Source organism: Hemicordylus capensis, chromosome 1 (genome assembly GCF_027244095.1).
Source record: "Hemicordylus capensis ecotype Gifberg chromosome 1, rHemCap1.1.pri, whole genome shotgun sequence".
NCBI lineage: Eukaryota > Metazoa > Chordata > Lepidosauria > Squamata > Cordylidae > Hemicordylus > Hemicordylus capensis.
This window is the reverse complement of record NC_069657.1, coordinates 70,662,240-70,680,666: the sequence shown is the minus strand read 5'-3', so window position 1 is coordinate 70,680,666 and position 18,427 is coordinate 70,662,240. Positions and strand designations below refer to the sequence as shown.

Here is an 18,427-nt window from a genome sequence, read left to right as displayed (position 1 = left end):
TATATCCAGTAGAGGTAGGAAGTTATTGGAGATGTGCAGTGGAAATTTTTCTAGCTCTTTTCCCTAGATAACCCCTGATAACTTGGCAAAGAGGCACCTTTTAACATGGTGTTTCTCTTTATTTAGCAGAGGGAGAGTAACTGGCCCTATCCACCCCCAGCACAGTACCTCCAGTGACTGTTGCTGGTGTCTATCTTATGTTTCTTTTTAGAGTGTGAGCCCTTTGGGGACAGGGAGCCATCTTTTTATTATTATTATTATTTCTCTTTGTAAAGTGCCCTGAGCCATTTTTTGGAAGGGTGGTATAGAAATTGAATAAATAATAATAATAAATTTTATTTTTGAGGAAAATTTTCCATTTCTAGAATTTCTACTTTGTTACTTGAAAAACTTATGATACACAGTGAGGGGAAATCAATATGGTGGAGGTATGTTCCCACCCACCCCCTGTATAAACAGATCAAACAATGTGCCAAATCAGATCAAAATCTGTTTAGGGCATCAGGAAAGTTTGTAATTTTGCAAGGAAAAAAGTTATCAAATTTTATACAAAGGAGGGGGAAAAATTTTCACTTAGTTTTTTTTTCAAAACACCTACATCTCTAGAAGTTATCTTGGTGGAGCCATCTCTGTCACCACCATTGCTGCATCTCCAGACCAAGCTGAAAACCAGTCTAAAACCCTGAGTCTATACTGCTGTAACACTGTTTCTGCAAGGCTGCCCCAGATGACTGTTTGGAAGCTCTAACAGCTAATATAGAATTTCATTCATCTATTGTGGGTGGCCAATCTGAGTCCCTCCAGCTGTTGGATGATGGGAGTTATAGCCCAACAGCGGCTGGAGGGCTTAGGTTCATTATCCCCAATGCATATACCAGCCTTCTGACAAATTCACAATAGTGTTTTATTCTCATGCCAGAAATGTATTTGTGGTCATCAAGATACATAGCAGTCAAGGCAAGTAACAGCAAAAGATGTCATAACAAGTTTTCTACTGCTGCTTGCCTTCACTCACCCACCTGGAAAGGGAAGCCCAATATGGTCAGACCAAATGGCTAATCTGACCAAGCAGTTAAAACTGTCTATTTTCAAAGATTTTGAAGATTGTCACAGTACAGCTATAGACTGGTAACCCTGAGAGTCCTGCCTTTCAGAGGCAGACACTCCTGACTGACTAAATATAGTTTACCCATGAGTCCAGGCAATGGACTCTGCTCAAGTTATGCTAGGAAGAACATAAACCAGAACGCATAGCCATAAATCTCATCTTTGAAAACACATTCAGCTCCACATCTGGTCAACCTTTACAGAAATAAATTCACACTGATGGCACTTGAGCACACCAAGTCTACTCCTTCACCTTTGTGGACAGGAGGAGCATTACAAAAGAACTTGGACTTTTACTTTAGAAGGAGCATTCATTTGCAAAACAGAAATTAACACAACGGAAAATAAACATCTTGCCTGCTGTGTTAGTCCAGCAGGAGTGGGGTAGAGGTCTGTATAATTATCGGAACCAACTAATGTCTAAAACGTACTGTTGTTCTAGTTGTGCAAAGGTGTTGAGAATTAATTCTGTTTAAAAGCCATAGCCTGATCCCAGAACTCTCAGGGGTCCATTGAGAGAGAGAGGGGTAAATCCATGACAGTTAAACTATGAAAGGCTTATAACCTAGATATATATCAGAAAGTCTTTTTAGAAAATGAGGACATTAAAAGCTGCCTTAAACCGACTGACCTGCTCTGTGACCCAAGATTCCTTAACTGGATATGGCAACGACTGAACCTAAGGTCTTCTATACGAGTATGCGATCTACCAACAAGCTACAACTCCATTCCACATAGCAGATAGTTTTCTCTTTTGAACAGGGACCTACACCCGCACCAAAGTCTATACAAACCCAGACTGCCATAATCCCCAGTTCTGTGCTTACTCCCCTTGGCAAGCGAAGATAGTGAATTACCTTTATCTACTCATTGCACTCTCCAACCCAGCATTTGTATAACATGTACCTGAACTCATGGAACGGTTTAATTATTATTTCTTTTGCACTGTTTCACTGAGGCAACACCTTGTTGGCACCAATTAGAGGTCCCCCCCACAATCAGGCAAAAGGCAGTTTTGTGGTGACCCAATTTGAGCTCAACCTAGGGCGGCCTCCCTCCAGGACTGGCTGACATACTGTACAATGGTACATCAGCCTAGGAACATTGCATGCATGCAAGTTATGCAAATGCAAAAATTGGGCAAATAGTGTTACATGTTAGCAAGCTCACTGAAAATGGACTTACTTTTGTGTAACATTTGTACAATATGTTCAGCTTGTGTGCATGCAGCATTACTAGGCTGACATACCATTGTGCTGTATATCAGCTGGTGTCAGTCTTCAAATGACAACTAAAAGCAATCCTGGAGATGTTAATGGCTTGATAGCCATTTTTCATGGCTTGATAACATGAAAAAAATATTGGGGGGAAATACTGGAGGTGGGTGGAGTCTCCAGGAATAGTTTCAGCCAGAACTTGCAACCTGAGCTGGGACTGTAACCAAGAATAGGCTTAAAGCCCCTGCTACACCTCCACCCTAGTACTGACCCAGCTACTATTTGGCTAAGTTTAACATCTAGTTTGGCCAGAAAAATAATATCTTCAGGATTTAGCTTGTGCTTTATGAATTTGGTTTTCAGGGGGAAATACTGCAGTTTCCTCTGTAAATCTACCAAAGCCAGAGGCCACATAATGTTGAAGGGTTTTAACTGTTATGAAACAAATCAGTATCTGAATCTTATGTCATTGCAGTAAGTGAATTTTAACTGTCCTGCAAAAATACTGGGGAAGGCATCAGAACATCTCCAATAAAGCAACAGCAGAGTCTCTGTGTTACACTGAGCCTTGCTAAATCAAAATTAAAACTTGTCAAGCTGCCCCAGGACCCAACAAACAAATTTGACAACCCACTTGACCCTACCCAGGGCAAACAAATCAGAAGGAAAGAGAGACTACAATGCCCTACAATGTACTTTAGGGTATCTTTTCATGGGCCAAAGTACCAGCAAGTAGCACAAAATGGTGGCGCCTCCACTGCTGAGGAGACTGCGGAGCAGTGCAGGTAGGTATGCAGGTATGTGTATCCAAGACCAATTCAGAAGAAAAGCTCTTATCTCCTCTTGCATCTTGCCTGCAAGCTCTTAATCACATGCCAATTGCTAAAGCAGCAATCCTGAGCAGAAGTTAAGAGCAGAGACAAAAACTAATGACTGAGGAGACAACTGAGGAATTTCTGTCTTGAGCCTTTTCCTATTCTTGAAAGGGTGGTAATTACCTGGGGTTCCAGCTCAGCTATCTACAGTCATTTGGGCAAGAATGCAGAGAGAGGAAAGACAAACACAGATTAACATTCTGGTTTTGAGAGATCCAGAAAATATGCAAGATCTGTTGCCAGCAGCATACCCCTTTTTGCAAGGGTGAGGGGAGAAGCAGCCCTGCTTTCAGGATCAAAGCTGGCTATATTTATTCTGAAATTCAAAGCTCTTGATACCATCTCTGCAGTAAGCTTAGAGAAGTTTTGAATCTCAAGCAGTAAAAAGAAAAAAAAAAGAATTCACATTTTCAGGGATTCAAATGAAGAGTGGGCAAGAGAGTACCAGAGTTCTGGATTTGGACCTGGGAAGCCCAGTTCAAAGCCATTCATTCCCCAAGGACCAGGAGTCTCTCACTATCAGCTTAAGGCTACAGTTCTTTGCACATTTACTAGTGAATAAGCCCCACTAAAATTGGCGAGACTTATTTCTGAGTAACAAAGCAAAGGATTGTGTTGCAAGTCCTCTATACAAGTGGGATAGTAAGAACCTTCCTCAGAATGTTGTTATAAGGATTAAGTAACCAAAAACGTAAAGCACTCAGTACACCAGTGCCAGAATGTGTACTTGGGAGTGATTCCCATTGATTCCAGCAGAAAGTTATTTCGAGTTAAGGTGTTTAGGACCACATCCTCAAAGTCATCAGTAGTTGCTTTTGAAGTTGTGCCAGTCTGGGGCACTAATTCTTCCTATGGCATTAACTGGAAACTGGAAGTGAACTGTGCTTCCAAGGATTTCACAATATTAGGCGTTGCCCTTACAGGCAAAAGTTCAAGAAGGTTATTGTTCTACACACACTGAACCGGTTTGTCTAGACCTAGAATAAGTGTATGAAGTAGTTATTTAAAACAGTAGTATATGGTTGCAAGCAAAATCCTCAGGGGCCTGCCCTCAATGTAACTCAGACATGAGACTTCCTATCTTACGGTGAAAGAAACATAACAAGTTAATGCTTCCCAACTAAAAATGCCATCACTAAAGATTCAAGGGTGCATTCAACAACAACAAATATTTATATACCGCTTTTCAACAAAAGTTTCCAAAGCAGTTTACATAGTGAAATAAATAAATAAATAAAATGGATCGCTGTCCCCAAAGGGCTCACAATCTAAAAAGAAACATGAAAGACACCAGCAACAGTCCCTGGAGGTACTGTGCTGGGGGTGGATAGGGCCAGTTACTCTCCCCCTGCTAAATAAAGAGAATCACCACGTTAAAAGGTGCCTCTTTGCCCAGTTAGCAGGGATTAATTAATAGCAACAAAGTATACAAATTATATTCTTTCTGTTCCATGGCTTTCTTACTGAGCAAAAGTAAATTTTTCTTTGGTAGTAGATATGGGTACCTATTTTTCTACTTTTATAGTTATATCTACTTTATTATACAACTATATCCATATTCCACTTTTATCCCAATATACAGTTCCATGTGCACTTAAACAGAAGAAACATGGATCTTTAGCTTGCACATGATGTGGGAAGAAGCGGCATTTATTATTATTATTATTTTATTATTATTATTTTACATTTATATCCCGCTCTTCCTCCAAGGAGCCCAGAGTGGTGTACTATATACTTGAGTTTCTCTTTCACAACAACCCTGTGAAGTAGGTTAGGCTGAGAGAGAAGTGACTGGCCCAGAGTCACCCAGCTAGTTTCAAGGCTGAATGGGGATTTGAACTCGGGTCTCCCCAGTCCTAGTCCAGCACTCTAACCACTACACCACGCTGGCTCACTACACCACGCTGGCTCAGTTTCAGTGAAGGAAGTAGATTTATAGAATGCACTCAAAAAACAAACTTCAGCAGAGGAAGCCAAACAGGCAGCTTTTGTAAGAAGAGGAATCCCATGCACAGACTGGAGACTTCATGCCTGGAACTGATCGATGGCAGGATCAGGATTCTTGGATAATCTTATTTGGCAGTCTGGGTTTTGTGTATGGTCAATAGCAATCACTAATAAATACATTGGATATTGAAATGTTGCAGTGCTGCATGACATGATCAACACTCTGCTAAAGTCACACTAGACATTCCAGTTGGGGCATTTGGTTGAGGAAAAGGAAGTAAATTGTCCCAATGGGCTACCGTGCCTATCCCTGTTCAGACATGATGAATTGTTCAATTACAGATAACGTTACACCAAACTCACAAGTTTGGTGTTTTTATTAGCTCAAGCGTATCAGGTTTGTCCACTTCCCAGAATGACATATTTGTACCCTGGGCTACATCACTCCAGTCATTAGCAATTATCTCTATAGTATGCTTAACACCAGCCTTGGGAGTCATCATGAGTGTCCCCATTTTACAGATGGGAAACTAAGGCTGGAGAAGAAAAAGAAAATGACATGCCCCAAACCACACACCGGGTCATTATCAGGGCTCTGACGTTAACTATGAGAGACCCTTAAGGGCGGGGGAGGGTGCTCTTACCCCTCCTGCCGCATTTCCCCCACCAGCGCTGCATTGTATAAGTGTCCAGTGGGTCAGCAGTGTACCTCCCTGCCACCACATTCCCTTGTTGGACTGGAAGTGACAGGAAGTACCCAGCACTCACACTGAAGGGCACTGGGTACTTCCCGTCACTTCTGGTCCAATGAGGGAAGGTTGCTGCCTCGCTGCCAAACCCTTTTATAGTGCAGCACCGGTGGGTGAAAATGCAGCAGGAGGGATAAGAGCACCCCCCTGCCTTCGAACCGGCTCCCATCGGTTCCGTGCACATCCCTACTAGAAGCACAAGTACCTTCTAGAGAACCTGCCTTTTCCATACATAAGGACATCCTTGTTTAGCTTCCCATTCCCAAACCCACTTTCCCATTCCTGCAATTCTTTTGGCCTTACTGCTCTTGAGGCCACTGTACACATTACAGATTTATCATGCATCCAAGAATCAGGCTCAAGAGTCAGGTGCACATGTTCTATCATATGTACTACAAAAGACATACTGCAGAGAACAGCACTTGCTAAACTGTAGGAACTCTTTAACCCCAAACTATCTATCTACGGTTGCCTTCCGCCAGATCAGTCCAGTGGTCCATTTACCTGCCATGAAAACAGCAGAGCCACCTACTTCTTTATTGCCTCCCTTTCTGTTTCTACATGTCTTCTACAAGGCAGGGGGGTGCTCTTATCCCTCCTGCTGCGTTTCCCCCCCACCGCCGGCGCTGCACTATAAAAGGGTCTGGCAGCGCCTTCCCTTATCGGACCAGGAGTGACAGGAAGTACCAGTGCCCATCAGTTTGAGTGCTGGGTACTTCCTGTCACTTCCAGTCCGACGAGGGAAGGTGGTGGCAGGGAGGTACACTGCTGGCCCACTGGACACTTACATAGAATAAAGAACCAAACAGAAAAAAGAAAAAAGCCAGCCACAGCCTCCTTGCAAAAGGAGAAGCACAAAGAGACAGTACAAGCAGCCTAGTGCATCTCTTAACTGTGAGATCCAATCAGCCATCAATCTCCATCTTCAGCCCAGTTCTCACCAAAATGGTAAACTTGTGTCCGGACTGGGCCATGTCAGACTTCAAGCAGGGTTCTCAAGGCTGACTGTTTCCCCATACAAGTTAATTCCTACATACAGAAAGCAAGGTATCTAGAAGAATACTTGGCTAGAACCTCTCTCCCTGAAAGCCTAGTTTTCTACATGCATGCTAGCCCACATTTGCATTGAAATGGGCATCCCAGACACAGGATAGCACCCACCTCAGTGACAAGCAGGCTGCCTGTTAGTCCATGAGCAAGGACTGGTTGTTGCCTCTTGGGATGGGGGTGGGGGAGAGAAAACCTCCTTAAGATTATTTTCCCTATGCTCCAAGTCCCTAGAGATAGAAGACTGGTCATAGCCTTGCATATCACCACATTTTCAATCATACCCTGTATTTTCCAATATCTAGTATTCTATACATTTGGGTTAGTGGCAGCACTATATAAATTACTTATAAAATCTTTAAGTCAGGACATTCAGCTTAAGAGCCAGGATAATCAAGTGCCTGAGCTTGCTACTTTGTAACAAACAGTATTCCGTCACCTTCACCAGTCTGGCACTGGTAGCTTCTTTAGTCCACTTCCTGTCTTTTCCTTTTCAGCTACTTCCTTTCAGTTGCTTTAATTGTACCTCTCTCCCCTCCATTTCATATCCCATGAGGGATCCCATAGTGGGGAAACAGCATTTTCCTTTGAATTCATTAAATATGCTTTGGGTCTCAGCACAGGAGCTTCTCCTGCATACCTTTTCAGCCACAACAGCACTGAGAAACAAATCTTGTCTAGGGCACATGTTTCTAATGTCCTCCCACCCACCGTCCCTGAAAACTGGACAGCTAATACAATCCATGTACAAGTTCTCAGGATCTGTTGTTCCTGGGTTGTGTGTTCTTTGGGCTGAATAGCTGTGTTGTATTGCACTGCCTAAGACAACCATACCACCTTGTCTGCCAAGCCCAGTTTTAATGATATGAACAGACCAAAGGTAAATATTTAACTTTGTCTCCTCCAGGGCCTACAGCACAGTCAAACTGTAGTGAGAACAACTGCAGAGGTCCCAGGAAGGTCAGAGAGAGAAAATGAGGTAAATGTCAAGCTATCAGCCAGGGAGGTGAGGTCAACTCTCTGCACAGGAGCTTTGCTAATCAGTTCTCTTAGGAACATACCTATAGAACCTCACTCATTCCTGCCATTCAGTGGAAATGATGCACCCGACCCGCCTGTCATGCTCAGACAAGCCCTGCATTCTCCATAGAATGGAGAATTTCCACTTCCCAACCTAGTTCATATGCCAATAGCTATTCATTTATTTTCTGGCTCTGATCCCATTGCCATCCCCTTTCTTCTCTTATTTTACTTAAAGTATTTTGATGCCATCTTCCTACAACTTAATCTCCAAGGCAATGAGTGTAGTGTAGTGGTTAGTGCTGAACTAGGACTGGGGAGACTCAAGTTCAAATGTCCATTCAGTCATGAAACTCACTGTGTGGCTCTAGGCCAGCTGCTTCTCTCTCAGCCTAAGCTACCTCACAGGGTTGTTGTGAAGATAAATGTAAAAAAGCATGTACACTGCTCTGGGATCCTTGGAGGAAAAGTTGTATATAAATGTAAAAATAAATAAAAATCCAACTCAAACTATAGCACAAGTGAACACAAGAATTGTAGATCAGAAAGAGAGAGAAATTATCATGTTACTTATATCCAAAAGCACATCTAAATAAAGTGTTTAATGTGGTGCAAAAAAGAAAAGAAAAAAAGAATAGGCACTAAAGGAGAGTATTCCACAACTAAGTAGACATTCAGAGCAGGGCCTAGGATGATCACCTCCAAATTGATCCATCACCTTATGGAGCCATTTATGCCAACGAACTCACCATTCCCAGCACAAAGTGCAGGAAGGGGAAAATGATTTACATTGGAGATAATTATTGCATGCTGACAACACTGAAAGGCCAAAGTAGACATAGATATACAGTAATTACCTTGGAGTAGGGGGAAAGTATGGACTCAGCCATTATAACAGTAAACAACCTCAAGAGTTTTGTGTTTTGTTAAGGATAGAAATGGGGGAGGTTTCTTTAGTGGAAGTATTGCTGACAAAACTTGGGGGGTGTGGAATGAAAAGGAGGAAGATGCAATCTTTCAGATCTTCTTACAATCATTAGCATGGCCTCACAGCCTGGAAACGCACTAAATGCCTTCTAGGCAGCCATGGCAATCCATAAAGAACTTCCCAGGATGTTTTTCTCCTCCTCCACTCCAACCTTCCTGGTTCAACAGGAGATCATGCATTCCAGGATGGCTCAGATGTCAGCCCTGTGGTTTTTCTCACCCTACATTTACATTTCTTTAAATACTTTGAAATACTTATGTTGCCAGGCAAAGAGCACAGGGAGGGAGCTAGAGGCTGACAGAGTTAGAATACAAGTTTAAAGGGAAATAGGTTGAGGCAGATGTTTCCATGCAATGAGTGCATAAAACTGTGCTTTAAAACCCAGGATTAAAAGTGCAATGACTTAAAATTATGCATAAGGAGTAGTTTAAATATCAAGGCTATTTTAGAGAGAGAGAGAGAGAGCACGAGATCTGAAGAAATAACTTCTCTCCCACCACACTCCGGACAGAGTCAAACACATTTCAGCTAAAGGAAATCAGAAGAATGATGATGGGTTAAATTAGATCTCATTGACCCTTCAGCATGCCATTGCTGATCACACAGATCAGGTCCAAATATATGTTATCAGAGCACTTTCCAATGACCCAATATCACACCTCTGTATCTCCAGCAACATCTGGAAGAAAGAACCATGTCATTTGGCCAATCCATATGGTGCCTTGTTACCAGAGCCATGTTGGATGACACCTTAGTGGAAATGATTTGACTAGCAAGCCAGAGATTGCCGGTTCGAATCCCTGCTGGTATGTTTCCCAGACTATGGAAACACCTATATCGGGCAGCAGCAATATAGGAAGGTGCTGAAAGGCATCCTCTCATACTGTGCGGGAGATGGCACACTTTACCTTTAATTTCCCATCACATATATATGCTGCCCTCCCTCTGAGGAGCTCAGGTTAGTATCCACATAGCCATGGTCTTTTCACATGGCTACGTGGCGAATCACATTTTATCTTTAACATGATGCTCCAACCCTAATCCAGGGCAAGTGGCACAAGATCCCATCTAATGGATGAATTTGTGGAGTACAGTTTTAGTTTATATGTTTTTAAATTTATATCCCACTCTTCCTCTGAGGAGCTCAGAGTGGTATATATGGTTATTTTATCCTCACAACAACCCTGTGAGGTGTGTTAGGCTGAGAGATACATGACTGGCCCAGTTGCAGGGGAATCGCTCGTCAGGCAAGGGATGGCCAGGCTGCTCTTCATTTAAGGAAAAAAACATGGAGTATACAGCCACTAGATACATACAGAAAAATAAGGGGTTAGTTATGTCACCTGACCCTAACTAAAATCACAGACTATATCCAATAGGCAATCTCAACACTGTTTGCGGTGAGGGAAGAATCACCTCTGCCCAGATACAAAATATAGTCCATTTAGTGCTTGAAAAATGCAGTAGAAGAACTCCAGGGCAGATGCCTAGACAATGCACAACAAATGAGCAACAGCAGCATGTATGTTGTGCTAGAGACCAAGTTGTATGGAAGAACCTTTGTAGAACAATTCTATGCATGTTTCCTCAGAAGTCCCACTACGTTTAATAGGCTTATTCCAGGTAGCCGAGCATGAATTGCAGCTTTAGTGTTATTTCTCATATGATCATCTCATTCACAGATCTACTCTTCCATGCCATGTTCACTTCATGTGACATGTGGATGGATCTGCACATATGCACACAGATAAAAGTAGTAACATGGAAGGAGGTGACTAGTTTCATACTTAAAGCAAACTGGGGACATTCTTGCAATATTGCTCTCTCCCAGGGAGAGTCCAGAGAATGATTAACTAGTGATGAAGAGTGCGACAGCCAGCCACTCCTCATCCTGGCTCAGGCAGAAGCTGTTTTATAGCTTTCATAGGATCTTCAGATAGGCAATATGTTGAATGTTGCATAGCAACAAGGCCACCATTTACTGAGACAAAAATGGACTGCAGGCTCCAACTTCTTCACTCACTCTGATTCGCAAAAGTATACAGGGATTTTAAAGGAACTGACCAGGATCCCACATATGCAGAAGGAAGCATTTCTCATTGAAAAATCACTGCTGTACAGCATGATCCTAAGAATCATTACTCCAAAGTAAACCCCACCAACTTAAATGGGATTGACTCCAAAGCAAGCACACATAAGAATTCAGCTTCACAACCCAGGGTTATAGCTACTCCTGTATTTTATATAATATAAAATAGCCACATTAAGACAGGATGTTGTACAGGCATAGATGTTTGCACACATATACATGTTTTTGTTAATGACTTGCATTTACACTAAAAGTATAAACAGGAAGTGTACTACTGTACCTGTATTTAATTAACATGAAATAACTGTACATAGATTGTATGTGCGTTGAACATAATGTGTAAATAGGGCTTTAGTAATATTTGAACCTCTCTCATTTTGTCTTGCGACTTTAGTCAAAGTCTATGTATTCCACCATTTTTTCTAACAATAGCCAGACAGCTGCCTCTGAGTGCTCATGATCAAGATACAAAGGATACAGCCCCACTGCTAACTAAGCAAAGAGGCATGTTTTAAAAGTGGTGTTTCTCTTTATTTAGCAGGGAAAGAGCAACTGGCCTTATCCAATCCCTGCACAGCATCCCTCAGTGACTGTTGCTGGTGTCTATCTTAGGTTTATTTTTTAGATTGTGAGTCCTTTGGGGACAGGGAGCCCTTTTTATTTATCTATCTATCTCTATGTAAACATATAGGAACTTTTGTTGAAAAGAGGTATATAAATGCTCCTCATATTCGTATTCCCCATCTGTCCCCAGCACCTGCTTCTCAGTGATGAACTATACACCAGAGTTCCCAACCTTGGGTCCCCAGATGTTGGACTACAACTCTCATCACCCCCAGCCACAAATGCTGTTGTCCAGCAAAAACATCTGGGCACCCGAGGCTGGGAACCACTAGTGTACACAGTGGTTCTCTTTAGCTATTGAAATCAATAACTATTGATAAATCTGTTCTCCATTATTTATTTTTTATTATTGTTTACATTTATATCCCACTCTTCCTCCGAGAAGCTCAGAGCAGTGTACATGGTTATTCTTATCATCACAACAACCCTGTGAGGTAGGTTAGGCTGAGAGATACATGACTGGCCCAGAGACACCCAGTGAGTTTCATGTTTGAATGGGGATTTGAACTCGGTCTTCCTGGTCCTAGTCCAACACTCTAACCACTACGCTATGCTGGCTCCCATTAGTTTGTCCGATAGCTTGACAACAACCAGGTTATCCCAGCTTCTCCTAAGTATGTATTTTGTCAGCCCTAAGCGGGATATAAATGTAAACAGCCCTAAGCATACTGCCAATCAGCTTCACTGGGTGACAACACCCCCCTCCCGGCTGAACCTACCCAGCTTTAGTACTGTGAAAGCAGGATGTTTGCCTTCTCTCTCCACTCATCACTGTTGGCATCTCTAAATTAAAGATGCCAACTCTGACTGGATGTATTCCTGGAGCCCCCCCCCAATTAAAAACTTTTCACACGATCAGGCTATTAACATCTCCAAGATTGCTTTCGATCAACACCTTGAGACCCCCAAAGCAGGGGTAATACTCTCCAGCTGTTGTTGCACTACAGCTCCCATCATCCCCAGCCATAAGTGCAGACCCCCAGCTACTGAGGACCCCCCACAACTCCCCCCTCCCTCCCTCCCACCCCCACTATCTCCCTCACCACGAGGAGGGAGTGGGGTGAACATGGGCTCCCTCTACCCTAGCTACACCCCTGACTGGAGAGCCTCAGGGTGGCCAGCCACCCCTGCTGCTCCAGACCAAGCCTGGAGGATTGGCAGGCCAGGCCTTAGGGCCTAGGCCTAGTCTCCCTGTCAGCCAGTTCCTGGCCTACTACCGGCGTCCCCTTACCATGTCGGCTGTAGGCATCGTACACATCCTTCTTGACGTAGTTAAGAAAGCCGTCCTTCCGGGCAAACTTGCAGACGAATCTCTGGTCATAGAGGCAGTCGAGGAGAAAGCAGCTCTGGATGCTGTCTTCGCCTTCTCCTGGGGCCTGCTCCACTAAGGCCAGGTTGCAGTGGGGATTCTTGCAGCACGCTCTCACGCAGTCCTTGCCCCTTTCCAGAGGCGGGGAGCCCAGGAAGGTGGCTCCGTTTTGCACCGAGGCGTCTGGGTCCAGGACAAACTCCGGCAAACCCCTCGTGAAGTGGGACAGGCAGGCCTCTCCGAAAGAGGGCTCCTCTGGCCCCGCTTCTTGTCCAAGAACCAGCACAGCCAAGACGAGGGGCATCAGGAGGCCGACTTGGAGGTGGTGTCTGCTTCTGGCCATCTTGGCACACGCCCAGCCCTCTTGCTCCAAGCGAAAGATCTCCCCAGTTGTTGCCGTTTGTTCTAAAGTTCAAGAACGCGAAAGGAGAGATGCACAAATAAACTAAAGAATATCGAAGGCGCTGGGAAAGGTCGTTGGTTCAAGAACGGCTTCCTTCAAAGGGTTTCGCCTGCTGTGTTCCCTTTAACTCGAACGCTTTTCTGGCAAACGCCTAAGTGACCCTAATAAACCCTTTCCAAATCCCTCAGATTTGACTCGCCTGTTCCCAAAGCCAGTTCCAGGTGGCTACACGGGACGCTTCCTTGTTTCACGCAGCGTCCGCCTCTGGCTTCCTGGGAGAGGCAAGGAGAAAGAGGTGCTGCGCACCGGAGATTCCCCGCACGGTTCCTTCGGGTTCCGCGTGGCTTCTTTCTCCCCAGGAGCCCTGCTGTTGCTTCCCTTCCGAAAGACCGACGCTTCTTTTCTTTTTTTCCTCTCTTCACTACCTGTAGAGTTTCAGGTGAAACTGACTCACAGGCCACTCTGTAGTCGTCAAGGTGTTGCCCTTCCGCTGAAACGGATCTGCCTTTAACTCCGCCTTTGCAGCCTGCTGAACTTCAGGTGCGCCCTTCATTCGCGTCCAGGAAGAAAAGAGAAGACTCCAGGTGGCAGGAAGTGAAATCCGGCTCTTTGACACAGCCCTGCCTGCGCCTATTTACTTTGACTAGGCGAGAGAAAAAGGGATGGCTCGGGCTGAAAGAGGCTTTCCTATAAAGGGAGAGAGAAAGCCCCAGTCTGAAAATGTTTGAACTTTGAAAACCTTTTCAGGCTGGGAAGGGAAGAGAAAATAATAAAGCGTTGACACCTTAGCCCCGTCTTGCTCTTTCCTCCCTTTCCTGGAAATAATGTGTAGATTTTTTAAAAATTGGTTTATTAGTGGGGGATATGCCCATTGATGGCTATTAGTCATGATGACTCTACAGAATATCCAGGTTCAGAAACGAAATTGCAGAGCTACAGTGGGAGAGGCTACTGACATCATGTCCTGCTTGTGGACTTCCCAGAGGCATCTGGCTATCCCCTGTGGAAGCAGGATCCTGGGTTCAGTGGACCTTCTATATGATCCAGCAGAACTCTGTGTATTGTTTGGTGCCTAAAAACACTTCTTACAAGTGAATCTTCATATTTTATTTTTTAATTTTTTAAAATTATTATTTATTTGATTTCTATACCACCCTTCCAAAAATGGCTCAGAGAGAAATAATAAATAAATAAGATGGATCCCTGTCTCCAAAGGGCTCACAATCGAAAAAGAAACATAAGATAGACACCAGCAACAGTCACTGGAGGTACTGTGCTAGGGGTGGATAGGGCCAGTTACTCTCCCCCTGCTAAATAAAGAGAATCACCACATTAAAAGGTGTCTCTTTGCCAACTTAACAAGTTAACTATTCTCAATAGTTAAATGATTTCTGTTTTAAGCAAGTGTAAAATGATGTGTTTTCCCCCAATTTAAGGTCTTTCCCAGCCAGAGGCGCTATTAGCCCTGGACTATGGGGCCAAAGTCCAGGGCCTCCACACACCCTGGGGGGCCTCAAATCCTCTTTAGTCTGTTCTGGATGGTGTGGTTTGTGCTCTCAAGAACCTATGTGTTAAAAAATGATGCTTACCTTGCATCAGGGGGGCCTCCAAAGGCCTTCAGGTCTAGGCTCCGAACTTACCTACTGTATGTGCACCTCTGTTCCCAGCCCTACCTGGAGACACTGGGGACTGAGCCTGGGCCCAGCTGCCCTATCACTGAGCTACAGCCCTTCTTCTGTAGAGCCAGTTTGAGACCTGGAGAGTGACTGCCAGTTATGACAGACCATGCTCACCCTAATGGGTCAAGGGTCCAATGCAGAATAAAACACTTTCATGTGACACATGTTTTTAAAGGTCTCTGTGATGGATTGATAGGAAAACAGAGGAACTGTGGAATGAAATCAAATAAGTTGTTAAGGACGAATGTGAAAAGAGACTGCCAAAGACCAAGAAACAGAAGAAAGCAAAATGGATGTCAGAACAGATGGTGGAAGTTGCCAAGAGGAGAGAAGCCAAAGTCAAGAAAGATAAAGACCTTAGGAAGAAACTTAATACGGAATTTCAGAAAGCTGTTAGAAGAGACAAGGAGAAGTACTACAATGGCATCTTTAAAGACCTTGAGGATGGAAATAGACACGGAAAAACAAGGGAAGTTTTCCAAAAGATCTCTGAAGGAGGTTCCAACCTCAAATTGGTATGGTAAGGGATGCCAAAGAACAGATAGTAACTGACTCAGAGAAGATCACACAGAGATGCAAGGAATATACTGAAAATCTGTACAGCAGGGACGTCAACATCCAAGATACTCTAGAAGATATTCCCTACTTGCAAGAACCTCTAGTACAGGAAGATGAAGTTTGTAGCAGATTTAACCCAGCCTTTGTCTTAGAGCAAGCTCACGTGAGGGGAAGAAAAAAGCTGAATCATCCTCTCTCTTGCTTTCACCCATAAAGACTGCTCCTCAAAACCTTCCTGGTAGATAATACGCTGCCACCACACCCACTTATCAAGAGTTTATTCCCCCCTGGCTTGGGTGAATTTCCAGGGAAACTCTCCGTCTCTTTACTATTGGAAAAGTTCACAAAAACCTCCATGTGCAAGCCTACACATGATGAGAAGACTTGGTAGAGTTGCCGAACAATCAAATTGAGGTGTGTTTGCACCAGAGAAAACCCATTGCCAGCCCTCTTTCCTGAGTTAAAATCCACTCAAAGAGGCTGGATAAAATTGTAAAGAACAAAAAAATAAAAATAAACTTTATTCAAAATACTGCAGACTGTTTCTGTCTGAGGCTTTCCCAGCTTTTAGTTACAGGTAAAAGGAACACTCAGTAGCTGCAAGAATACTTCTAAATGCAACCTCAGATGATATTGGGATGGCACACTTTAAAAATTGTGGTTACCCAGTTGCAAAGTACATAGATGTAAGAAAATGAAAAAGCACCTTTAAGAGACTTTTGCAATGGCCAGTTGGAATGGTGCAGGCTCAGCATTTCTTAGCTTAGTTGCATTACAGATAAAACACCAGAGAACAGTTGTAAGGATATGCAAGGCATACAAATGCAAAAATAAGTTTCTGACACAAAATGATTAGCAAATGGTTCCCTAGACTAAATTGCCAGAAGCCCTGGGTTCCTTCCCCCTTTGAACTCACCCCAAACTCCAGGAGATAATTCAAGCTTCCTGCAATCCTGTCTGTCAAGGATCTGCAGATGTCCTTCCATGAGAGAATTCTCCAGGTTAGCTGTTGACCATGAGGGAGCAAAATTCCATTGCTCCTCACTAAGCCTTTTGCCCATCCCCTCTCACCTCCCACCTAGATGCTTCTCAGTGAAGACAGGCTTCACTTCCTGCCTCACGGCCCTCTAGGTCCCACCCACCGTGTACAGAGTGGCTGATCCCTAGAGGTTACCACCTGTCAGTCAGGACAGAGTTCACTTCCAGTTCACTCTTTAGAGGAAAGGAGGAGCTGTTCAGTGACTGATCACTACAAAGTTAGATCAGCACTCTGGTCATAACATAAGAACAGCCCTGCTGGTTCAGGTCCAAGGCCCTTTAGTCCAGCATCCTGTTTCACACAGTGGCCCACCAGATGCCACAGGAAGCCTACAGGCAAGACTTGAGGGCGTGCCCTCTCTCCTGCTGTTACTCCCCTGCAACTGGTATTCAGAGTCATCCTGCCTCTGAGGCTGCAGGTGGCCTATAGCCCTCCAACTAAGTAGCTGTCCTCCATGAAGTTATCCAAACCCCTCTTAAAGCCTTCCAAACTAATAGCCAATACCACATCTTATTACAAAGTTGGAAGGCTACAGGAATTGATGGAATAGCTACAAAACTATGGCAGGCAACAGAAGAAGAATCAGTCAAGACTCTAAACAAACTATGCCAGCAAATTTGGAGAACAACACAGTGGCCAACAGATTGGAAGAGGTCAGTCTACATACCCATACCAAAGAAAGGAGACTTAACAGATTGCGCAAACCATCACACAATATCCTTAATTTCACATACTAGCAAAATAATGCTCAGGATCATTCAAAATACAAATTAGAGCCCTATATGGAAAAGGAAATGCCAGATGTTCAAGCTGGTTTCAGAAAAGGCCAAGGAACAAGAGACATCATTGCTGATGCATGCTGGATAACTGAGAAAGCCAAAGAATACCAAAAAGAAATCAATATGCTTTATTGACTACAGAAAAGCCTTCCATTGCATCAACCATGTCAAGTTGTGGAATATCCTTAGGAAAATGTGCGTCTCAGAACATCTCATTGTTCTCATGAGAAACCTATATAGTGGACAGGAAGCCACAGTCCAGACAGAACATGGTGAAACAGACTGGTTCCAGATCGGCAAACGAGTAAGACAAGGTTGTATACTTTCTCCTTATTTATTCAACATATGCTGAATATATACTGAGAGAAGCTGGATTGGAAGAAGATGAGTGTAGTTTTAAAGTTGGAGGAAGAAACGTCAATAACCTGCACTACGCTGATGACACCACTCTGATAGCTGAAAATACGGATGATCTACAAGCTCCAGTAATGAAAATCAAGGAGCACAGTGAAAAAATGGGACTATGACTAAATGTAAAGAAGACCAAACTAATGACAACGGGTACAGCAACCAGCCTCAGATTTGATAATGAAGACACTGAAGTGGTGGATAGCTGCTGCCTTTTAGGATCAACCTTCAACAGTAAAGGATCCAGCAGTCAAGAAATACGCCACAGACTAGCACTTGTTAGGGTTGCAATGAAGGCCTTGGAAAGGATATTTAGATGCCGTAACGTGTCTATACCTACAAAGATTAGAATTGTTCAGACCATGGTTTTTCCCGTGACAACTCTATGGATGCGAAATCTGGATTTTGAAGAAGCAAGATAGAAAAAGTATTGGCAGTCGCTTTTGAACTTTGGTGCTTTAGAAGACTTTTGAGGATACCATGGACAGTCAGGAAAGCAAACAAATGGATCATTGAACAATTCAATCCAGAATTTTCACTCGAGGCACAAATGACCAGTCTCAAACTAACATACTTCAGAAACATTATG

The 18,427-nt window shown here is 43.6% G+C and overlaps 1 protein-coding gene across 1 annotated transcript in view; it reads right to left on the bottom strand.

Moving 5' to 3' along the window:
* The window catches only part of SPINT1 (serine peptidase inhibitor, Kunitz type 1), a 42,104-nt gene extending 28,070 nt beyond the window's left edge, over nt 1-14,034 (bottom strand). The window contains exon 1 of the mRNA XM_053285539.1: nt 12,895-14,034. Within this exon, the coding sequence (XP_053141514.1) occupies nt 12,895-13,315 (421 nt within the window). The 5' untranslated portion in view covers nt 13,316-14,034. The remainder of the gene's footprint in view (nt 1-12,894) is intronic.
* Between the last annotated feature and the right edge of the window lie 4,393 nt (nt 14,035-18,427).